General features: G+C 50.1%; 2 protein-coding genes across 9 annotated transcripts in view; both read left to right on the top strand.

Annotated features, from left to right (window-relative positions):
- Nucleotides 1-291: 291 nt before the first annotated feature.
- Nucleotides 292-9564, top strand: MTA2 (metastasis associated 1 family member 2). Of its 4 annotated transcripts, none has more exons than XM_003274077.4 (18): nucleotides 292-734; nucleotides 1470-1537; nucleotides 1906-1999; nucleotides 3529-3646; nucleotides 3778-3841; nucleotides 4027-4144; nucleotides 5081-5183; nucleotides 5378-5477; nucleotides 5970-6158; nucleotides 6263-6337; nucleotides 6435-6493; nucleotides 6666-6763; nucleotides 6882-7021; nucleotides 7282-7510; nucleotides 7704-7793; nucleotides 8141-8259; nucleotides 8368-8516; nucleotides 8742-9564. In XM_003274077.4, the coding sequence occupies exons 1-18, from the start codon at nucleotides 707-709 to the stop codon at nucleotides 8905-8907; spliced, it is 2007 nt and encodes a 668-aa protein (XP_003274125.1). In that variant the 5' UTR covers nucleotides 292-706; the 3' UTR covers nucleotides 8908-9564. The 4 variants fall into 4 exon arrangements, with proteins under 4 accessions (XP_003274125.1, XP_030666828.1, XP_030666827.1 ...); XM_030810968.1 differs by having other exon boundaries at nucleotides 641-1135; XM_030810967.1 differs by lacking the exon at nucleotides 292-734 and having other exon boundaries at nucleotides 1154-1537; nucleotides 4066-4144.
- A 1586-nt stretch (nucleotides 9565-11150) lies between these two features.
- The window catches only part of TUT1 (terminal uridylyl transferase 1, U6 snRNA-specific), a 17921-nt gene continuing 5544 nt past the window's right edge, over nucleotides 11151-23527 (top strand). For 4 of the 5 annotated variants that reach the window (XM_030810963.1, XM_003274079.3, XM_030810965.1 and 1 more), the window contains exons 1-4: nucleotides 11151-11378; nucleotides 13866-14056; nucleotides 21385-21700; nucleotides 21883-21983. In XM_030810963.1, coding sequence (XP_030666823.1) covers nucleotides 11183-11378; nucleotides 13866-14056; nucleotides 21385-21700; nucleotides 21883-21983 — 804 coding nt within the window. In that variant the 5' untranslated portion in view covers nucleotides 11151-11182. The remainder of the gene's footprint in view (nucleotides 11379-13865; nucleotides 14057-21384; nucleotides 21701-21882; nucleotides 21984-23527) is intronic. The other variant, XM_030810962.1, reaches the window with a different exon arrangement.

Below are 23527 nucleotides of genomic sequence, written 5' to 3'. Positions count from 1 at the left end.
AGGAAAAGAGGCATGCGGAAAGGGTAAGGGAGCGTAGACCATTTATGCAAATGCAGGCAAAGCCGCTTGCAAATAACCTGGCGTAGCGCTAAGGCGCGCGAGTCTTTGGGGCGGGAGGAGGAGCTGCAGGGTTCCAGCGAGGACAGAGTTAAGCCCGACTCCTTTCCTGCCCTCGGAAAAGGCGGTGGGGCCGAGCTGCGACGGAAATAGCCGAGCGATTGGCCGACAGGAGCCGAACTTCTTCCGGAAGTAGCCGATCTGCGGGGTCTCGCTCTCCGACCTGAGCCGAGCAGTGGGCCTTGTTCTCCGGATCGGCCGAAGGTGTTCCGGAAGGAGGCGAACCCTGAGGCGGGCCCGGCAAGCCTTCCCTGCGGCCGGCAGAGCCCAACGACTAGTGGGACTCCGCGGGGGCGGGGGTAGCTGGAGCCTGGCTCTGGCCTGGCAGGAGCCGAGCTCGTTCCGGAAGAAGCCGAGCGGACGGGGGCCAGCCTCAGCGTCCCAGGAGTGAGGCGATAGCTGCGGCGGCGACAGCGCGGGCCGGGATGAACCGCGACGGCTGAGGCAGCGGAGGTGCCGGCTGCGCGGGCCCCAGTGAGACTCCCTCGAAGCGCCAGCCCACCGTTCGGGGCTTTGCCTCGAGCCGAGCCCTGCCCCCGCGAGCCTCCCGGACCCCTTTGTGCGGCCGGAGGCGGCGGCGGGAACGGCCATGGCGGCCAACATGTACCGGGTGGGAGGTGAGTACCGGGCGCAGGGGTATGGGGCCCGGGGCGGGAGAGGTTGGGGTCGGGACCTGAGGGGCTCGGCACCGAGTGGCGCGAGGCGCAGCGTATGGGGCAGCGTGGACCGGAGCACGGACCGGAACCGGAACCGGGAGACGAGGACAGAGGGTGCGGGGAACCGCGACGCGGCAGGGCGCCGAGACTCCCAGAGAGAAGCTGCGGGCAGCCCCGACGGCACTTTCAGGGCTGTGTCGGGGGCTCCCTGGGGCACGGAGTGGGCTTCTGAAACCGGTTCCGAAGGAGCTGACAGGGTAGGGAGGGAACGCGAGGGGCTGGGGCGACGGCTTTGCCACCGCGGGGGAGCCGCCCGGAGGTTTCCTCTTCCCAGGCGTTATTGTGCGCCTCGGTTCGAAAAGGTAGGGGCCCTGCGCTAGAGCGAGCAATTACTTCGCCGCGACTGGGGTGCAACTCATCGCTGAGTTGTGGGGACTGCAGGGGAACCCCTGCTTCTTGCGTGTTTCTTAAGGCTGTCTTTTGAGTAAAGGATCTGATTTTAGAACTAGGTGTGGTGGGGATGGGGGACATCCTTATTTTCTCTTAGTCTGTCCACTTTCACATCTCAGCGCCCTCTCTACCTGAATCCTTATCTCCTTTTGATGCACTCAGGCCAACTTTCTCTCCTACTCTGGTGCTCTGCGTCTCCCATCTCCTCTGATCTGCGTGGTTCTCCCCCCCTCCCTTCCCTTACAGATTACGTCTATTTTGAGAACTCTTCCAGCAATCCTTACCTGGTTAGACGGATTGAGGAGCTCAACAAGGTGAGTGGAGCAGAATCCCTCTCCCTCCCTCGCCCAGTGGTCTCTTCTGAGGTTTCTAACTTCTGGTGGAAGAGAGGACCCTATACTAAGTACCCATTCATATTCATTCATTCATTCATTGGATGTATTCAGGAAAGGCTATTGAGAGGTTAGCAGGAACTTTACTATTCTGCCTCTTGGGGGCAAAGGAAAGGGATTTGGAAGTCTGTCCTTGAATGTAAGTCTTTACTCATATTTTCTTGGGCTTTTTAATTCAGGTCCCTCTGAAACTTACTGTTATTTGTCTCTTTGTGCATTTCTGTTCCCAGATGATCAGTTTTCACTGCTACGTTGTTTTGTTTTTGTTTTTGTTTTTTTCTTCCCCTTAGACTGCAAATGGAAATGTGGAGGCAAAGGTTGTCTGTCTTTTCCGGCGCAGGGACATTTCAAGTAGCCTCAACAGCCTGGCTGATAGTAATGCCAGTGAGTATCTTCATCCCTTTCTTTTCCTCCTACCCATGATCTGAGGCCTGGGCATGTCCCTGCAGGTATTTCCCCTGGTAGCATGCCCAAGGCAGAGGTGTGAGTTTGGGGGTGGGAAATGCCTGGCCTGAGGAGGAAGGCCTGTTTTTACACGTTGGGGTTGGAAGCAGGGTGGAGAGATTGTGATAAGGAAAGCCATAATATGGTTTGTGTATGAGAGTAAGAGAGAGATGATAACGTTTATTTAGGGTATGAGAACGAGCTTTAGAGAAACAATGCTTTTCTAAAGGGGGGCAGTTTGGGGTACATTGGGACAGTAGGTGGTGATCGAAGGTCAACGTGAAGAGGAAGAGATTGTACTGAGAAGCCTGCGTAACAGAGAAGCAGGCTTATTTTGTAATCACAAGGTGGTGAGAGTACCTGGTTAGAAGATGGCTGGAAGTTTTCTTGCACTTTTTAATTTCTCACCTCGCCCATTTCCCCGCCTGCCCCCGTCCATTTTACATCTTTCCCTTTTCATTTTGCCTTATCTTCATTCTCTTTAAGGTCTCATCTTCTTTTTTTAAAAAACATATTTTCCTTAGCTTCTTTTTCCTTTCCTGCTTTGGTTTTCTTTTTCCTTCCTTTTGTTCCACCTTTCTAAATTATTTTCCTTTTTCAGACTGCTCTGGGTGAGAAGGGGTTAAAGAGGAGCCCGGCTTACCAAGTTCCCTGGCCCTTTAGGGTTTCCAGCCCCATGTGGCAGGGGCTGACCTTGGCCTTGTCCAATCAGAAGGGGTGTTGGGGGTGTGGTCCCCCTTGCCTTAGCACAGGGTTTCCGGAGCACACAAGCGAGGGGTGGAGCCTACTACTGCACAACCCCCCCTTCTCCCTGAGGTTGGGAACAATGCACCAATGAGCCTGGGGCTGAGGCTCTTCTGCCCCCTCCCACTTTGGTTGGCGCCTAGCCAGGTTAACCCCTTCCGCTAGGTTTCAGGGCAAGCTGCAGCTCCTTGGGGAGGAAGATGTTGGCACTGGCTTGAGAGGTGTTGTCCTTGGAAACCCCAGGAACTATTATTAGCCAAGTAGAAAATGAGGGATAGTTAGGGCTGCATGTGATGTTTTAGAGCAAAGAGTCTCCTGAAATTGGAAAGAACTGGTAAACACAGTCTTGTGTGGTATTTTTTCATCTTGAGTTCCTGGACCTCAGGCTGGTTTAGCAAGAAAGAGACAAGTGTGATGTTCTTGCTGGCCTGTTGTGGACTTTGGTGTCTGAGTACTGGCAGCTGGGTAGCGATGTATTTCTACAGCATTCTTCATAGTTTCAGCAGTTCTTCCCTAAGAGCATTACTGATAGAGTTGGGAGCATCTATGATGGGGCATAGAGCTAAGAAGGAAAGCTGGTAGGGTAAGGGTATAGAAGTCAGACGCTTGGGAAATGTGAGAAAAAAACAGCCGAGATAGGAAATACTTTCCCTGAGTTAGAGTTTCCAGGGTGTTGTCTTTCTGCATCCATTTCTGACTTGGTTTCTTCCTCCTTAATCTCCCAGGGGAGTTTGAAGAGGAATCAAAGCAGCCAGGGGTGTCTGAGCAGCAGCGCCATCAACTGAAGCACCGGGAACTTTTTCTTTCTCGGCAATTTGAATCATTACCAGCCACCCACATACGGTACAGGACAACTGGGGCCAGCATAGCCTGTGTGCACTTACATAGAAGATGGAGAGAAGGAGGTGGTACTGAGAGATGCTGTGGGGAGGGAGAGTGGGGCTCACCTGGGTTTTCCAATCTCTCTCCTATAGGGGGAAATGCAGTGTGACCCTCTTGAATGAGACAGATATCTTGAGCCAGTACCTGGAAAAGGAGGTGAGAAAGAGATGTTGAGAGAAGAGTGAGGGGAATGGGTATTGCCCGCAAAAGGGAGGGGGAAAGGAGGACAATGATGAGGTACAGGGTTGCCAGACTGCCGGTCATGGAAACTCAGATACACCTCCCTCCCTGCCGCCTATGTGGATTGCTGCACTGCTTACCTTGTCTCTCCCCAACTCCAGGACTGCTTTTTTTACTCACTGGTGTTTGACCCTGTGCAGAAGACACTTCTAGCTGATCAGGGCGAGATTAGAGTTGGTTGCAAATACCAAGCTGAGATCCCAGATCGCCTAGCAGAGGGTAAGCTACAGGACAAGACTGTACGGCTACCAGGTTATCTAGTTCCAAGGGGCACTTTAATATTTCTTTTTTTTTTTTTTGAGACGGAGTCTCGCTCTTTTTTGCCCAGGCTGGAGGGCAATGGCACAATCTCCGCTCACTACAACCTCCACCTCCGGGGTTCAAGCAATTCTCCCTGTCTCAGCCTCCCGAGTAGCTGGGGATTACAGGCATGCACCACCACGCCCGGCTAATTTTTTTTTTTTTTTTTTTTTTTTTTTTTGAGGCGGAGTCTCGCTCTGCCGCCCAGGCTGGAGTGCAGTGGCGCGATCTCGGCTCACTGCAAGCTCCGCCTCCCGGGTTCACGCCATTCTCCTGCCTCAGCCTCTCCGAGTAGCTGGGACTACAGGCGCCCGCCACCACGCCTGGCTGATTTTTTTTTATATTTTTAGTAGAGACAGGGTTTCACCGTGGTCTCGATCTCCTGACCTCGTGATCTGCCCGCCTCGGCCTCCCAAAGTGCTGGGATTACAAGCGTGAGCCACCGCGCCCGGCCTGGCTAATTTTGTATTTTTAGTAAAGACAGGGTTTCACCATGTTGGCTAGGCTGGTCTCGAACTCCTGACCTCAGGTGATCCGACCGTCTCGGCCTCCCAAAGTGCTGGGATTACAGGCATGAGCCACTGTGCCCGGCCCGGGGCACTTTAATATTATAGTCTCTGTGAATGGCGTCACCTGGGGTTGTGCAGTGCACCATCTGCAGGGCTCTCTGCCATGACCCTGACAGAATGGGCCCGTAGGAACCTGAAAAGGGAAAATGGGAACAGTTGGGAAGAGAAGTCGGAGAGTTGATAGAATCCAAGCAGAAGAAGAGGGAGGAGGTGTTATTATGAATGAAAAGACACCAACTATTTCCCCCTGCCCTCTCCCTTTTGATGCCATTGTTCTGTTCTCCAGGAGAATCTGATAATCGGAACCAACAGAAGATGGAGATGAAGGTCTGGGACCCAGACAACCCTCTCACAGACCGGCAGATCGACCAGTTTCTCGTGGTGGCCCGGTGAGGGGTGGGTGGATAGGGAAGATGGGCTGGGGGAGGTGTGGACATTGTTCTGAGTCCCATGGTTCTTAGAGATGGACTTTATTTCTTTCATTGCCATGGATGTTTTCCGTCTTTCTCCTCTGGCTTAGTTTCCCAGCCCACTTGGGCTTTTGACTTTTTTTTCGCTTTTGACTTCTCAATTTCTCCCTTAGAGCCGTGGGAACCTTTGCAAGAGCCCTAGATTGCAGCAGCTCCATTCGGCAGCCAAGCTTGCACATGAGTGCAGCTGCTGCCTCCCGAGATATCACCCTGGTGAGCAGAAGTTGGTGGGTAGTTGGGCAGGCTGGGCTTTCTGGGGACTTGCAGAGCCTGGGGACAGGAGAGGAGGGTATCTCTGAGGGAGTGGGAGTGTTTTTTGTTTTTTTGTTTGTTTGTTTGTTTTAGACGGAGTCTTGCTCTGTCGCCCAGGCTGGAGTGCAGTGGTGCAATGTCAGCTCACTGCAAGCTCCGCCTCCTGGTTTCACACCATTCTCCTGCCTCAGCCTCCTGAATAGCTGGGACTACAGGCACCCGCCACCACACCTGGCTAATTTTTTGTATTTTTAGTAGAGACGGGTTTTCACCGTTTTAGCCAGGATGATCTCGATCTCCTGACCTCGTGATCTGCCCGCCTCCGCTTCCCAAAGTGCTGGGATTACGGGCTTGAGCCACCGTGCCTGGCCGGGAGTGGGAGTGTTTTAAGGAACAGGAAGGGAGTGGTGCCAAAAGTTTCAGGTCCTCAGTTGCTCTCCATCTTCCCCATAGTTTCACGCCATGGATACCTTGCAAAGGAACGGCTATGACCTGGCTAAAGCCATGTCGACCCTGGTACCCCAGGGAGGCCCGGTGCTGTGTCGGGATGAGATGGAGGAATGGTCAGCCTCAGAGGCCATGCTATTTGAGGAGGCCTTAGAGAAGTATGGGAAGGACTTCAATGATATTCGCCAGGATTTTGTAAGTGGATGGCACTAGGAGGAGAGGTGGGAGAGATGACAGGTGAGGGAACCAGGACCTGGGGCCAGATGCCAGCTCATTCTTCCTCCCTCTGCCCCTCGTAGCTACCCTGGAAGTCACTTGCCAGCATAGTCCAGTTTTATTACATGTGGAAAACCACAGACCGGTATATTCAGCAGGTATCTCTGGGCTGGGGAGGATGGACCATAGGCTACCTGCTGACATTCTCCCTGCTATGAGGCTCTGATCCTTTTCTTTCTTTTTTCCTTCTTACAGAAAAGATTGAAAGCTGCTGAAGCAGACAGCAAACTGAAACAGGTCTACATCCCCACCTAGTAAGTGTGGTGGGTAGGGGAGACCAGAGTGTTTTCCTTCCCTTCCCCTAATTTGTGCCTTCCTCAGTGATTGGGGGTGGGCAGGAGGTAGGGGCACACTGAGAGTGGAAATTGATTCTTTTCCTTGACCAGTTTCTTGGGTTTTTTCCTTTCTCCTCGCCTTCTCCATTAGCACTAAGCCAAACCCTAACCAGATCATTTCTGTGGGTTCAAAACCTGGCATGAATGGGGCTGGATTTCAGAAGGGCCTGACTTGTGAGAGTTGCCACAGTGAGTTACAGGGGCACAGGGATGGTGGGGATGGGTGGAAGGCCTGCTGTGGCCCAAGAATCTGTGGGGCTCAGGTAGCATGCTTCTTCCCTGTCCCCCTCCTCTCCATGCTCTACAGCCACACAGTCTGCTCAGTGGTATGCTTGGGGCCCACCTAACATGCAGTGCCGCCTCTGTGCTTCCTGTTGGATCTACTGGAAGAAATATGGGGGACTTAAGACCCCAACTCAGCTTGAGGGGGCCACTCGGGGCACCACGGTAAGGATCAGTGGGAAGAAAAGCAGGGGAGAGCAGTAAGCATATTGATGTGAGCTTAGGTGAAGGCCAGAATATTCAACTCTTTATATGGTGATGGTTTGATGGGCAGGGGGTGCTTGATGCTGGTTGGGGAGACACATAGGCCAAGAGGTCAGTAAAGAGATTAGACAGGAATAAATTGTCCCCTGCAGGGAATGGAAGAAAGAAGGGAGCCTCAGCGCTGATTTGTGCTCTTGCTCTTTCCTATGCTCTTCTTCTAGGAGCCACACTCAAGGGGTCATTTGTCCAGACCTGAAGCTCAAAGTCTCTCTCCTTACACAACCAGCGCCAACCGGGCCAAGCTACTGGCTAAGAACAGGCAAACTTTCCTGCTTCAGACCACAAAGCTGACCCGTCTTGCCAGACGCATGTGCAGGGACCTATTGCAGCCAAGGAGGGCTGCCCGACGGCCTTATGCTCCTATCAATGCCAATGCCATCAAAGCAGAGTGTAAGGGCAGGGAGTGGTGGGGCTGGTGGTGGGTTTAGGGTTGCTCTGCCCAGGGACCATTGTTTCTCTAGATGTCTAATAACAGGAGGGATAGTAGGCCACAGATAATTTTTTTAAGATTACACTTGGCTTCTGGCCTCAGAGGAGACCTGAATGGTGAAGTCCTTCAGAAGCTTTCATCTTTGTTCTCCAGGCTCCATTCGACTTCCTAAGGCCGCCAAGACTCCATTGAAGATTCACCCTCTGGTGCGGCTGCCCCTGGCAACTATCGTCAAAGATCTGGGTATGGGATGGGGACCAGTGAGGGTGGCGTCAGGCTCCCAGTCCATTCCCTGTCTGACATCCCTCCCCTTGCTTTTTTTTTTCCTCATAGTATCCTCAGAGATTTAGTCTAACAAACTGTACTTTTGTTGTTTAATAATTTTTTTTGTAAACTATTCAGTATTACTGTACTGACTTGATAAGGTCATACTGGTATTTGAAATACTAGTGATAGCTTGCCAGGACATTCCCCCATTGCTACGTTTGGGGATGCCCAGGTAAACTGCTGGTCCAGGGAAGAGAGATGGAAGTAACAAAGGGAAACTGCATAGGGAAGAAAAGGTGCGAAAGTTTTCTATTTTTTTCCAGTGGCCCAGGCACCCCTGAAACCAAAAACACCTCGGGGTACCAAGACACCGATCAACAGAAACCAGCTGTCCCAGAACCGGGGACTGGGGGGCATTATGGTGAAACGGGCCTATGAGACTGTGAGTTGACAGAAAGCGGTGGGCGAAATTGAGTTGGGTGGGCTTTTGTTTCTCATAGGAGTCTGAGAGGTTCCCTTCCCTCATTGTGCCATCCTACCCCTTTTCCAGATGGCAGGGGCAGGGGTTCCTTTCTCTGCCAATGGAAGGCCTCTGGCTTCAGGGATTCGTTCAAGCTCACAGCCAGCAGCCAAGCGTCAGAAACTAAACCCAGCTGATGCCCCCAATCCTGTGGTGTTTGTGGCCACAAAGGATACCAGGTAGGGAGTCTACCATGGGAGGGGCTGAGAGGGACAGTCCAGGCTGGTGAGTGTGGGGAGTAGGAGTGTCAGAGCAAGAGCTCCAGGAAGGTTGTGGATGCAGGGTGGGGATGCCAGAAAAGAATGGGCCAGAAGGCAGAATTGCAGTGTGGAATGTGGGGCTTCACCTGGAGGTCTTAGTGTTCTCCAAGCCTTTTCTTTTTCCCACTTGCTCTTTCTGGCCAGGGCCCTACGGAAGGCTCTGACCCATCTGGAAATGCGGCGAGCTGCTCGCCGACCCAACTTGCCCCTGAAGGTGAAGCCAACGCTGATTGCAGTGCGGCCCCCTGTCCCTCTACCTGCACCCTCACATCCTGCCAGCACCAATGAGCCTATTGTCCTGGAGGACTGAGCACCGGTGGGGAAGGGAGGTGGGCTGAGAGGTAGAGGATGGATGCCCAGGGCACCCAAACCTCCCTTCCCTTTCGTGTCGAAGGGAGTGAGGAGTGAATAAGGAAGAGACCAAGTGAGTGTGTGTCCCTGGAGGGGTTGGGCGCCCTCTGGTGTTACCACCTCAAGACTTGTCTCATGCCTCCATGCTTGCTGATGGAGGACAGACTGCAGGAACTTGGCCCATGTGGGAACCTAGCCTGTTTTGGGGGGTAGGACCCACAGATGTCTTGGACAGTTTTGGGGGGAGGGTTTTTTAATTTTTTAAAAATTTTGCCTCCCTTTGTGCAAGGGGATGGGGAGGGGAAGAGTAAACAGATAACAGGTGGTGGTACCTGGTTGGGGGAGGGGGGTGTGCACTGCCATGTCTTTTTTTTTTTTTTTTTTTCCTAATTGGGGGTTTCTCTTTCTGTCCGGTGTCCGGACTTTCCTAATTGGAGTTTGAGGCCCCTAAGCTGGCATCAACCCCAGGCCACGCTCGCTCTTTCCTTCCCTCCCCTCCCCCTCCGCCTTTTGTACGCCAGTTCTCAGAAATAAAGATCTTTTGTCCGTTTTTTTAACCTCGGATTCTGTAATTGGTTCTTATAGTAACAAATAAAAAGCTGTTTTCTTCAGCTTCTCCTGGCTCAGCTGTTCTTTGCCATGGATGTGTGTTGTGTGTGTGCTGGGGGTGTCTTTTAGAGGGAAAATAAAGGACAAAGGACAACAAAGGAGGTACAGATGGTTCTTGCCCTGGGAACAGCTTTATGAGATATGCAGCCTGGACCAAGGCGGCTTGCTCCAGCTAGCCTTCTTGTGGGACCCAAACTGCTCCCCAGCTCCCAGTGGTGCTGGAGCTCAAGAACCATCTTGGCCCAGATTCATTCAAAGGAGTTGAGATGAGCTTTCTGGGCGACTGGTGGCCTCCATAGGAAAGAGGAATGGGGGTGTTTCTTCCTCTGTTTCCCACCTCTTACTCCCCTCTTCCTTTTATTTAAGGAATTCTGGAAGTTGCTAGCAGCCAGGGTAACATGTATACCCCCTCGATGGTGGTGGTGGGGTTATAGGAGGATCCCCTCACCTAGCTGTGTGGTGTATTTGGCAGACGAAAATTCTACCACTGAACCACCCTAGCACCTCTGGGTGTATGTGTACAGCCTGCTGCTTCAGGATCCTCAAGGCCAGTCTCAGCAACTGCCTTGATATCCTGATCCACTGTAGCACCGTTTCCTGCCTTAAAGGTTTGGGACACTGAGATTAGATGCCTGAGCTGGGCCCATTAGAAGGAACACCTTAGGACAGAGAACAAGAAGGTCAGCCTACTATGTGCTCCTTGGGCACTTCCTTTAGAGATGGGGAACAGCTTCAGCAGTTGTGACTTGCTCAAGGTCAAAGACCTTGGTGTCTGCCTTAGGTCCACTGCTCTTTGCGCCATTCAAAGCTGTGGGCTGATAACCACAGCACAAGCTGCTGAGCCCATCTGATAGTCCTCTCCACCTCGTTATGGTCCCTGTCCCTAGGGCATCCCCAGCTCCCGTAGTCCCTCCATGTCCTGAGCCTACACCTTGGCGGTGTTGGGACGAACTGACAATTATACCAGGTGGGGGTTGACAGCATTCGCCCCCTCCAGTGTCTTCACTCAGTTACCGGCACCCGGTTTTGTCTTGTCACACTGCTCTGAGGTGCGCCAGTGGCTCTGGCGCCTCCGGAGTACACCACGCAGCCCACTACTGCGGAAGGAATGGGCCTGGCTCCAGGGACCTCGTGGAGTCCGGAAGGTTCCCGATGGTGGCAGAGCTCCCCAACCAGAGCTAGAAGCAGTTGCAGAGCACCCGTTTTGCGAGAGGACAGGGGGCGGAAGGAGGGGGTAACAGCCCTGAAAAGGTTGGAAGTCCAGGGACAGCCTGGGCTCTGTAGGGCAAAGGATTGGAAGCCGCCGATCCTTCGCCTTTATTCGTCGGGTAAATAAGGGTCGAGGGTACAGACGCACGGGTGTCTACTGCGGGGTGAAGGAGCTGCAGCCAAGATGCCACCCGGCGCCGGTCTTTGTGGCTGCTGTTATGAATATTCACGATGCTTTGGGCCAATCAACGTTTGAACAGCTTAAAGCACACCAATCGGCTTACTGCATGCAGATAAGCATTGTAACGCGCGGCTTTTCCTAAAACGGGCGGGGACTGGACAGCGGCTAGGAACGGAACCCAGAGTCGAAGGAGCTTGGTTTCCGGAGGAGTGTGTCCGCGCAATTGAACGACTTTATGTCACTTCCTATCGGACCGGCGGAAGTTGCTTCCGAGCGCGTTGAGCTTTGGAGAAGTGGGTTCCGGTGGTGGCAGAGGTGCTTGTGTTTTTGTCGGTACAGGAGAGTCGCTATGGCGGCGGTGGATTCGGATGTCGAATCGCTGCCGCGTGGGGGGTTCCGCTGCTGCCTCTGCCACGTTACTACAGCCAACCGTAAGCGGTGGCTAGTGAGGGACCCGGGGGTGGTTGCGGGCTTTCGTCTTTTGATCCTGGCGAAAGTTAGGGTTATAGGTAATCGTTCCTGTCAAGTCGGTTGGTAGGGTCTCTCACCTCCGTTTTTACTCAGCAAGTCCGAGGGGATTTGGAGAGTCGGGAAAGTCCCACCACATTACACTCCTCCTCAGTATATGAAATCTCCACAACGCAAGTTTGTTTTATTACTTCTTTAACCATCATCTATTGGACATATGCTCTGTGCCTGGTATTCTGCTGATCTTTAGGGTGTGGGAAGGGGGTTCAGAGATGAAGAAGCTCACCGTCTAGAGATTGAGAAAGTTTCAGTGCTTTATAGATATGTTTGGAGAACTGTGGGACCACAGAGAATCAGTAACTAAATCAGAGAAGCCCTATCCAGGACCTACTCAAAGGCGGGGACGGATGAAATAGGTGGCATGAATGACTAGACCATAAGGTACCAGTGAGGAAGAGACAGAAGGTGGGTTTGGAAAAATAGACAAGGTTCTTGTATGACAGACAAGGGGTTCACTTTAATTTCAAATTCCACTTTTTTTTTTTTTTTTTTTGAGACAAAGTCTTGCTCTGTCACCCAGGCTGCAGTGCAGTGGTGTGATCTTGGCTCACTGCAGCCTCAACCTCCTGGGCTCAAACCATACCCCTGGCTAGCCTCCCAAGTAGTTAAGTCTACAGGCGTGCACCACCATACTTGGCTAATTTCTTTCTTTTTTTTTTTTTTTTTTTTTTTGAGACAGAGTCTCACTCTGTCGCCCAGGCTGGAGTGCAATGGCATGATCTCGGCTCACTGCAAGCTCCACCTCCCAAGTTCACGCCATTCTCCTGCCGCAGCCTCCCGTGTAGCTGGGACTACAGGCGCCCACCACCACGCCCAGCTAATTTTTTGTATTTTTTAGTAGAGACGAGGTTTCACCATGTTAGTCAGGATGGTCTCGATCTCCTGACGTCATGATCCGCCCGCCTCGGCCTCCCAAAGTGCTGGCATTACAGGCCTGAGCCACCGCGCCCAGCCTACTTGGCAAATTTTTAAATTTTTTGTAGAGATGTGTTTTCACCATGCTGCCTAGGCTGGTCTCCAATTCCTGGCCTCAAGCGATCTTCCCATATTGGCCTCCCAAAGTGCTGGGATTACAGGCATGAGCCAGTGTGCCCAGCCCTACTTTTGAAGTCTGGAATCACAATGTTCCCTAAACAGGGTTTACTTCCATTCTTTTTCACTGTGAATGGCACTATCACTGTTCATCCAGTAAGCCAAGCCAGCAACCTAGGAGTCTTCCTTGGCCCCACATTTACTTTGGTGACATCAAGCAGCTAACTCAATAAAATAACAGCAACGGCTAGTTTTTCAACATTTATCGTGTACCAGACTCTCTCTGCCAAGTGATATATTTGAATAATACCTGTGTGTGAGGTGCTAGGTACTGTTATTTCCATTTTATATCTGAGGAAGTTGATGCACAGTGAGGCTTCATAACTTGACCAGGGTCTCACACAGCTTGACAGAGCTGGGATTTGAACTTGGGCAATGTGATTTCAGATCCTGCCTTTGACATCACTATATCATACCATGTCCAAAGATGATCCATGAAGTATTCCAGGATCCAAATTTTTTTAGTTCTTGTGTAGATGACCTGGATAAGTTACCTGTTAATTTCTTTCCATCTCTACCTAGCACAAATAGGTGGTTTAAGAAATACTTTACTAGGCCGGGCGTGGTGGCTCACGCTTGTAATCCCAGCACTTTGGGAGGCCGAGGCGGGCGGATCACAAGGTCAGGAGATCGAGACCACGGTGAAACCCCGTCTCTACTAAAAATACAAAAAATTAGCCGGGCGTGGTGGCGGGCACCTGTAGTCCCAGCTACTCGGAGAGGCTGAGGCAGGAGAATGGCGGGAACCCGGGGGGCGGAGCCTGCAGTGAGCCGAGATTGCGCCACTGCACTCCAGCCTGGGTGACAGAGCGAGACTCTGTCTCAAAAAAAAAAAAAAAAAAAAAAAAAAAAAGAAATACTTTACTATCATACTGTTCTTTAAGTAAAAATAAACAAAATACTTATAGTGTAGCCAGTTCTCCTGGGAACCCCCGTCTCTACTAAAAATACAAAAATTAGCTGGGTGTGATGAGACACGCGTGTAGTCCTAGCTACTCACGAGGCTGAGGCAGGAGAATTTCTTGAACCTGGGAGGCAGAAGTTGCAGTGAGTGGAGATTGCGCCACTGAACTCCAGTGGGGGCGACAGTGAGACTCCATTTAAAAAAAATAAATTAAAAAGAATACTATTTAGACAAATGTATAAGAGAGGAAGGTGAAAGGAGCCAGGACTTTTTTTATTCAAAGGTCACAGTTTCTGTGGCTTGGAAGGATCAGTAAGATTTAGGTATGCAGAGAGCAAAGGCAGACACGCCGAAGAGTGCTTTGCATGTTTTTGTCTCACGCTTGTCTTTGCAGGACCCAGCCTTGATGCCCACTTGGGAGGCAGAAAGCACCGGCACCTCGTAGAACTACGAGCTGCGAGAAAGGCCCAGGGACTTCGAAGTGTGTTTGTCAGTGGCTTTCCCAGGGATGTGGATTCTGCTCAGCTCTCTGAGTACTTCCAAGCATTTGGACCTGTGGCCAGTGTTGTCATGGACAAGGACAAGGTAAAGTGAATGGCTCTCGGGTTAAAGAATGAGTCAGGGCTGGGCGTGATGGCTCACGCCTGTAATCCCATCACTTTGGGAGGCTGAGGCAGGCGGATTACCTGAGGTTAGGAGTTTGAGACCAGCCTGGCCAACATGGTGAAACCCCGTCTCTACTAAAAATACAAAATTAGCTGGGTGTGATGGTGCATGCCTGTAGTCCCAGCTACTTGGGAGGCTGAGGCAGGAGAATCGCTTGAACCCGGGAGGTGGAGGTTGCAGTGAGCTGAGATCCTGGATGACAGAGCGAGACTCTGTCTTAAGAAAAAAAAAGAATGAATCAGATGTGCTGTGTACCAGAGACAAGAGGGAGAAACCAACAGCCTCTTTGAGCTGGTTCCTAATGTGGCTTGTTCTTGATGGACATCACAGTACTTGGGCTAGACCAGCTTTGGGAGCTTCTCACACCTCCCCCACCCCTTGAATTTTTATTTTTATTATTATATTTTTGAGTGCAGTGGCACAATCTCAGCTCGCTGTGACATCTGCCTCCTGGGTTCCAGCAATTCTCGCACCATAGCCACCCAAGCAACTGGGATTACAGGCGCGTGCCCCCATGCCCAGCTAATTTTTGTATTTTTAGTAGAGACAGGGTTTCACCATGTTGGCCAGGCTGGTCTCGAACTCCTGACCTCAGGTGATCCGCGCGCCTCAACCTCCCAAAATGCTGGGATTACGGACATGAGCCACTGCTCCCAGTCCCACCCTTTGGATTTTATCACTTCACCAGAGTGAGTCATTGGGGGATTTTTCTGTGTGTGTCATCTATTGATTCAGTGAATTCTTTGCAAAATATTTATTCACAGCTAACTTTGTACTAGCCACTATGCTTAGGGCTGCATTCTGAGTAGTGAATGGGATAGATATGGTCCCTGCTCTCACAGAGCCTATAGTCTAGAGGAGAAAGTAAACAATTAAATAAGTAATTATAGTGAAAGTTGATCCTTAAAGAACAACATACATACCATTGGATCAACTCCACAAGAACCTGGTTGATAAACCAGTTAGCAGTTTATTAACTTACACTGAGAGGTACTAACGTTGTTTGGTTAGAACACCCTGTCCTTTGGAAAGTGTTAGATAAACAAGCTTGTGCTTTTTGTGTTGCTTCCCTGTAGGCTTTGGTCCCTTGAAAAAAGTTCACTGTTGAGGTGCTGTGTTCCTTGGTCATACTGTGGTTCTGAGGCTGCACTCTTGTTATGTAGGCATGGCTTAGGTGATCCCAAATATCGCTTTGCAGCCCAGGTTATCTTTTAGAATGGGGCGGAGCCTGTGTTTGTTAGGGATTGCATTCAGCAACCAAACTACAAATGGCTTAAACAATAGGAGTTTAGTTTTTCTCATGTAACAAGAAGTCCAGACCTGGACAGTTCAGGGATTTGCTGTTTTCCTGCTCTGCCATTATTGGCATGTGGCTCTTCATAGTTATGATACTGCTGCCCCATATCTTCAGGCAAGAAGAAGGGGCAGGTTTTAGGGCAGAGTATAAAAGGTTAGTGTCAGCCAGGCCCAGTGGCTCACACCTGTAATCCCAGCACTTTGGTAGGCTGGGGTGGGCAGATCATGTGAGGTCGGGAGTTCGAGATCAGCCTGACCAACATGGAGAAACCCCGTCTCTACTGAAAATACAAAATTAGTGGGGCATGGTGGCACATGCCTGTAATCCCAGCTACTCGGGAGGCTGAGGCAAGAGAATCACTTGCACCCGGGAGGTGGAGGTTGCAGTGAGCCGACATCGCGCCATTGCATTCCAGCCTGGGCAACAAGAGCGAAACTCCGTCTCAAAAAAAAAGGTTAGTGTCAGCTGAGTCTGAGTCCCCTCCTCTCTCTATTTTTTTTTCCTTTTATTCTGAGAAAAATGCGTTTTCTTTTTCCTTGTTTTTTTTGAGAGGGAGTTTTTTTGTGGTAGAATTCTGGCCACTGAGATATAAGTAGAAGTTTACTGAGGAGGCCTTTAGAAAAAGTATTTCTCTCGGCCAGGCACAGTGGCTTACGCCTGTAATCCCAGCACTTTGGGAGGCTGAGGTGGGAGGATTAGCTAAGGTCAGGAGTTTGAGAACAGCCTGGCCAACGTGGCGAAACCCCATCTCTACTAAAAGCAGAAAAATTAGCTGGGCGTGGTGGCAGGCGCCTGTAATCCCAGCAAGCGATTCTCCTGCCTCATCCTCCCGAGTAGCTGGGACTGGAGGTGCGTGCCATCACACCCAGCTAATTTTTGTATTTTTAGTAGAGACCAGGTTTCACCATGTTGGCCAGGCTGGTCTCGAACTTCTGACCTCAGGTGATCCGCCCACCTCGGCCTCCCAAAGTGCTGGGATTACAGGTGTGAGCTACTGGGCCTGGCCTAATTTTTTGTATTTTTAGTAGAGACAGGATTTCTCCATGTTGGCCATGCTAGTCTTGAACTGCTGGCCTCAAGTGATCCGCCCACCTCAGCGCCGCAAAGTGCTGGGATTACAGGCATAAACCACTGTGCTCGGCCTAATGATTAACATTCTTATTGAGGAACTGCTATGCATCGTGTGCTAAGTACATTATATACACTTGCATCTAATCTCCACAACATTCCCTTGAGGGAAATGGTCAGTAGGCAGTTGGAGATTTGGGAGTTTAAGACACTGCTTGTGAGGCAGTTACAAGTTACTTAACCTCTTTGAGTTTCAGTTTCTTAATTTGTAAAATGGAAATAATAATACGTACCTTGTAGGTGTCTTACGAGCCTCAGACATCGTTTGTGTGAACTGCTTAGTTTATAATAAGCCCTCAACAAATAGTAACTCTAGCTATGGATGGTGGTGTTGAGAGGACAAAAATGGCAAGGACACAGGCTCCTTATTTTTATTTATTTATTTATTTATTTGAGATGGAGTTTTGCCCTTGTTGCCCAGGCTGGAATGCAGTGGCGCGAACTTGGCTTGGGACGATCTCGGCTGACCGCAACCTCTGCCTCCCAGGTTCAGGTGATTCTCCTGCCTCAGCCTCCCGAGTAGCTGGGATAACAGGCATGCGCCACCATGCCTGGCTAATTTTGTATTTTTAGTAGAGATGGGGTTTCTCCATGTTGGTCAGGCTAGTCTGGAATTCCTGATCTCAGGTGATCCGCCTGCCTTGGCCTCCCAAACTGCTGGGATTACAGGCGTGAGCCACCGTGCCCGGCCTGTTTATTTATTTTTGAGGTGGAGTCTCATTCTGTCGCCCAGGCTGGAGTACAGTGGCGCGATCTTGGCTCACTGCAACCTCTGCCTCCCGAGTAGCTGGGTTTACAGGCGCCTGCCACCATGCCCGGCTAATTTTTGTGTTTTTAGTAGAGACAGGTTTCACCATGTTGGCCAGGCTGGTCTGGAACTCCTGGCCTCACATGATCTGCCCGCCTTGGCCTCCCAAAGTACTGGGATTACATGCATGAGCTACCACGCCCAGCTGACACAGTCTTCTGAATCTGCCAATCCTGCCCTCCCTGATGCCTTCTGTGAGGTTCTGGAGAAAAATAGGAGCACAGACAAGCCCAGTGAAAGAGACTCTTAATTTCCAGCTGGGGCTTTGGTTACAGACTTGGTGGTGTACTGCAGTCTGGTAAACTGTGGTTTATTAGAGTCAGAAGACTGGCCTGGGCAGGTCCAAGTAGCTACCTTTGTCCTTGGCTTCACTTCAGTTCTTTGCTGTGTTTGGCATAAGGGTAGAAGTAAGTCTGTGCATGGTGTTGCACCCCTATCATCCCAGCTACTGAGGAGGCTGAGGCAGGAGGTTCGCTTGAGCCCAGGAATTCAAAGCTACGGTGAGCTATAATCACATCACTGCACTCCAGTCTTGGTGACAGAGCAAAATCCTGTCTGTAAAAAAAGAAGGGTGTGGCCGGGCCAGGTGACTCACACCTGTCATCCCAGCACTTTGGGAGGCTGAGGTGGGCAGATCATCTGAGGTCAGGAGTTCGAGACCAGCCTGGCCAACATGGTGAAGCTGTCTCTACTAAAAATACAAAAAAATTAGCTGGGTGTAGTGGCAGATTCCTGTAATCCGAGCTACTCGGGAGACTGAGGCAGGAGAATTGCTTGAACCCGAGAGGCGGAGGTTGGAGTGAGCCGAGATCGTGCCACTGCACTCCAGCCTGGGCAACAGAGCGAGACTCCTTCTCAAAAAAAAAAAAAGTAAAATAAAATAAATAAATAGTATACAATTCATTGGTTGGTTATTTGCTATTGGGTAAAAAAATAAATAAAAAGTATACAATTGGCCGGGCGTGGTGGCTTATGGCCTGTAATCCCAGCACTTTGGGAGGCTGAGGTAGGTGGATCACCTAAGGTTAGGAGTTGGAGACCAGCCTGGCCAACATGGTGAAACCCCATCTCTACTAAAAATACAAAAAATTACCTGGGTGTGGTGGCGGACACCTATAATCCCAGCTACTCCGGAGGCAGAAAGCAGGAGACTCACTTGAACCTGGGAGGCAGAGGTTGCTGAGAGCCAAGATCGTGCCACTGCACTCCAGCCTGGGTGACAGAGCAAAACTCCATCTCAAAAAAAAAAAAAAGTATTCAATTTAGGGGTGGGTGTGGTGGCTGATACCTGTAATCCCAGCCCTTTGGGAGGCCAAGGTGGGAGGATCACTTGAGATCAGGAGTTCGAGACCAGCCTGGCTAACGTGGTGAAACCCCATCTCTACTAAAAATACAAAAATTAGCCAGGTGTAGTGGTGCGTGCCTTTGATCCCAGCTACTAGGGAGGCTGAGGTAGGATAATGGCTTGAACCCCGGAGGTGGAGGTAATAATGAGCCGAGAGTGTGCCACTGTACTCAAGTCTGAGCGACAGAGAGACTCTGTCTCAAAAAAAAAAAAAGTATACAATTCAGTGAGTGTTAGCATATTCACAGGGTTCTGCAACCCTCATGACTGATTTCAGAATGTTTTTACCACTCCAAAAAGCAACCCCTTATCCTTTCTTGGTTACCTCCCATTTGTGATTCAGGCCTGTGTACTGGTGAAGCCATCCTCCGGGTTGAGTTAATTGTTATGTATGGTGTGAGGTAAAGGTTCAACATCATTGTTTTGCATGTGGCTATCCAGTTGTCCCAGCACAATTTGTTGACAAGACTGTTCTTTCCCCATTGAATCTTCTTGACACCGTTGTTCAAAATCAGTTGACCACAGATGTGTGGGTTTCTTTCAGGGTCTCAATTCCATTCCCTTCATCTGAATGTCTATCTTTATGCTAGCACCACTCTGTCTTGGTGCTACCTTACTGTAGCAGGAACCTTTTTATAAACAAGATGAGGGTGCAGCTTTACCATTGGAGGATATAAAAGAATATGGACTTTTTTCCCTAAAGCAGTCCTGTTTTTCCTCTTCTTTTTCTTTTTTTTTTTTTGAGACGGAGATTCGCTCTTGTTGTCCAGACTGGAGTGCAATGCACAATCTCTGCTCACAGTAACCTCCGCCTCCCGGGTTCAAGCAGTTGCCTCCTGAGTAGCTGGGATTACAGGCATGCGCCACCATATCCAGCTAATTTTGTATTTTTAGTGGAGATAGGGTTTTGCCACGTTGATCAGGCTGGTCTTGAACTCCTGACCTCAAGTGATCCACTCGCCTAGGCCTCCCAAAGTGTTGAGATTAGGCGTGAGCTACTGCGCCCAGCGTTTTTCCTCTTCATGCTAATATTTTACCTTTAAAAAAATATGGCCAGTGAATATCACTGAACTCACCAACTTACAACAACATAGTTGTTATACTGCTGTTATTCCTAGATGGTGAGTTCTTGAAGACAGGGTTTATGAGTTTGTATTTATGCCTAGCACAGTGTTCATTACATGAATTGATTTTTTTTTTTTTTTTTTTTTTGGAGACAGAGTCTCGCTCTATCGCCCAGGCTGGAGTGCAGTGGTGCCATCTCAGCTCACTGCAAGCTCCGCCTCCTGGGTTCACGCCATTCTCCTGCCTTAGCCTCCCAAGTAGCTGGGACTACAGGCGCCCACCACCATGCCTGGTTAATTTTTTGTATTTTTAGTAGAGATAGGGTTTCACCGTGTTAGCCAGGATGGTCTCTATCTCCTGACCTCGTGATCCACCCACGAGGGTGGATCTCCTGACCTCGTGATCCACCCAGCCTCCCCAAAGTGCTGGGATTACAGGCGTGAGCCACTGCGCCCAGCTGCATGAATTGATTTTTTAAAAGATTTTTAAAGTGGACTCATTCCGTTACATGGATCCTTAATAAATGTTAAAAAAAATTCCAGTTATATCAGGAAAAGTTATAGGGTGAGTCATAGTGTAATCACATCATTGGGAAGAGTAGGGGACAGAAATAATGTAGATAAAATGAGGTTTTTAGAGGCAGACTGGGGTGAGAGTAAAATGTGTGGAATAGGAGTGAGGGAAATAATTGTTTTCTACTTTTTTTTTGAGACAGGGTCTCGCTGTCTCTCAGGCTGGTGTGTAGTGGTGCAATCACAGCTCACTGCAGCCTCAACATCCTGGGCTCAAGTGATGCTCTTACCATAGCCTCCCAAGTAGCTGGGACTACAGGTGTGTGCTGCCATGCCTGGCTAATTTTCTTTTTCTTTTTTTTTTTTTTTTTTTGAGACAGGATGTGGCTGTGTCACCCAGCCTGGAGTGCAGTGGTGCGATCTCGGCTCACTGCAATCTCAGCCCCCGGGCTCAAGCAATCCTCCCATCTCTTCCTCTCCAGTAGCTGGGACTACCTAGCTAATTTTAAAAAATTGTACTGGCCAGGTGCAGTGGCTCACACCTGTAATCCCAGCACTTTGGGAGGCCGAGTTTAGGAGTTTAGGAGTTAGAGACCAGCCTGGCCAACATGGTGAAACCCCATTTTTACTAAAAATACAAAAATTAGCTGGGCGTGGTGGCATGTGCCTGTAATCCCAGCTACTCGGGAGGCTGAGGCAGGAGAATCGCTGGAACCTGGGAGGCAGAGGTTGCAGTGAGCCGAGATCACCCCACTGAACTCCAGCCTGGGTGACAGAGTGAGACTCCATCTCAAAAAAAAAAAAAATTGTTTGTAGAGATGGGATCTCACTATGTTGCCCTGGTTGGTCTCCAACTCCTAGGCTCAAGCAGTTCTCCTGCCTCAGCCTCCCAAAGTGCTGGGATTACAGGTACGAGTCACTGCACCTGGCTGAAAATTGCTTTTCTAAATATGTCCCGTTATTATGAAAACAGCAAGCAAATAATTCTCAATTTATGGGATAGTCTCCATTTCAAATATTCTCATCCACTGTAGATCACATGCTTAGATTCTTGGTTCCAAAATCATCATCTCTGCCCCTGTTGTTTACCAGGGAGTGTTTGCCATTGTGGAGATGGGGGACGTGGGTGCTCGAGAGGCTGTCTTGTCACAGTCCCAGCACAGCCTGGGAGGACATCGCCTGCGTGTCCGCCCACGGGAGCAGAAGGAGTTCCAGAGCCCGGCCTCCAAATCCCCCAAGGGAGCAGTCCCCGACAGTCACCAGCTGGCCAAAGCACTAGCTGAGGCTGCAGACGTGGGGGCACAAATGATAAAGCTTGTGGGGCTGAGGGAGTTGTCTGAGGCTGAGCGGCAGCTTCGGAGCCTGGTGGTGGCCCTGATGCAGGAGGTCTTCACAGAGTTCTTCCCTGGTAAGTTACCTCCCCTACTACGTCTGAGCCCTCCCTGGCCTTTGCTCCCCTGTGTCTGTATCCCCAGTCCTCCCTCCGCTAGAGGTGTTTGGTTGCTCTTCCATCTTTGTGCTCCCTTTTGTTCTTCTTCTCCCTGCTCCTCCCTAACTTCTCTTGACCTTTCTTCTCTGCTCGGCACCCAGGCTGTGTGGTCCACCCTTTTGGCTCTTCCATAAATAGCTTCGATGTCCATGGCTGTGATCTTGACCTCTTCTTGGATCTGGGTGACTTGGAAGAGCCCCAGGTGAGTGAGTGTCCCAGGGAGGCAGCTGGGAAGAGTCCATGAGAATGGCCATGTGACTGGGCAAGTCCTTTAGCTCTCCATGTCTTAGTTCCTCGTCTACAATGCAGATAATAGGACCTACCTGAGTTTATTGTAATTGGAGAGATGTGAATATGGATGAGTATTAGGATGAAAATGAACTGACAGGGCCAGGCGCAGTGGTTCACGCCTGTAATCCCAGCACTTTGGGAGGCTGAGGTGGGTGGATCACCTGAGGTCAGGAGTTCAAGACCAGCCTGGCCAACATATAGTGAAACCCCCATCTCTACTAAAAAAAAATTACAAAAATTAGCTGGGTGTGGTGGTGTACACCTGTAGTCCCAGCTACTTGGGAGACTGAGGCAGGAGAATCACTTGAACCCAGGAGGCAGAGGTTGCAGTGAGCCGAGATTGCGCCACTGCACTTCAGCCTGGGTGACAGAGGGAGACTCCTTCTCAAAAAAAAAAAAAAAAAATGAATTGACATGGATACCTGGCAGTCGTAACAAAAAAAAAAATTTCAAAATGGTACGTACAATATGATCTTATTTTGGAAAAAATATATTAAGAAATATACAATAAGGTCCTTTTAGTTTTGCTTATGTGTATTTTCTTTTTTTTTTTGAGGCACAGTCTAACTCTGTCACCCAAGCTGGAGTACAGTGCTGTGATCTCGGCTCACTGCAACCTCTACCTCCTGGGTTCAAGTGGTTCTCGTGCCTCAGCCTCCCAAGTAGCTCGGAATACAGGCACACGCCACCATGCCTGGCTAGTTTTTTGTATTTTTAGTAGAGGTGGGGTTTCTTCATGTAGGCCAGACTGGTCTTGGACTCCTGGCCTCAAGTGATCTGCCCACCTTGGCCTCCCAAAGTGCTGGGATTACAGGAATGAGCTACCATGCCTGGCCACTTATCTGTATTTTCTAACATCTAATGTACAGATTCTGTTTAGGAAAGGATTATTATTATTACTTAGAAATAGGGTCTCACTGTGTTTCCCAGGCTGGTCTCGAACTCCTAGGCTGAAGGAATCCTCCTGCCTCATTCTCCCAAATTGCTGGGATTACAGGTATAAGCCCCCATGCCCAGCCTATTATTATTTTCAAAAAATAGACTTGGCCAGGTGCGGTGGGTCACGCCTGCGTAATCCCAGCACTTTGAGAGGCCAAGGCAGGTGGATCACCTGAGGTCAGGAGTTTGAGACCAGCCTGGCCAACATGGTGAAACGCTGTCTCTACTAAAAATACAAAAATTAGCCGGGTATGGTGGCACACGCCTGTAATTCCAGCTACTCGGGAGGCTAAGGGAGGAGAGACAGCTTGAACCCAGGAGGTGGAGGTTGCAGTGAGCCGAGATCGTGCCACTGCACTCCAGCCTGGATGGCAGATTGAGACTTCATCTCAAAAAAAAAAAAAAAAAAAAAAAAATAGACTTTATTTTTTAGAGCAGTGTTAGATTCACAGCAAAAGTGAGCAGAAAGTAGAGTTCCTATATGCCTGCTGCCCCCGCAACAGGAGTTTTTAAATG

This window comes from Nomascus leucogenys, chromosome 4 (assembly GCF_006542625.1).
Source record: "Nomascus leucogenys isolate Asia chromosome 4, Asia_NLE_v1, whole genome shotgun sequence".
Classification (NCBI taxonomy): Eukaryota; Metazoa; Chordata; class Mammalia; order Primates; family Hylobatidae; genus Nomascus; species Nomascus leucogenys.
This window is presented reverse-complemented; position numbering and strand designations above follow the sequence as displayed.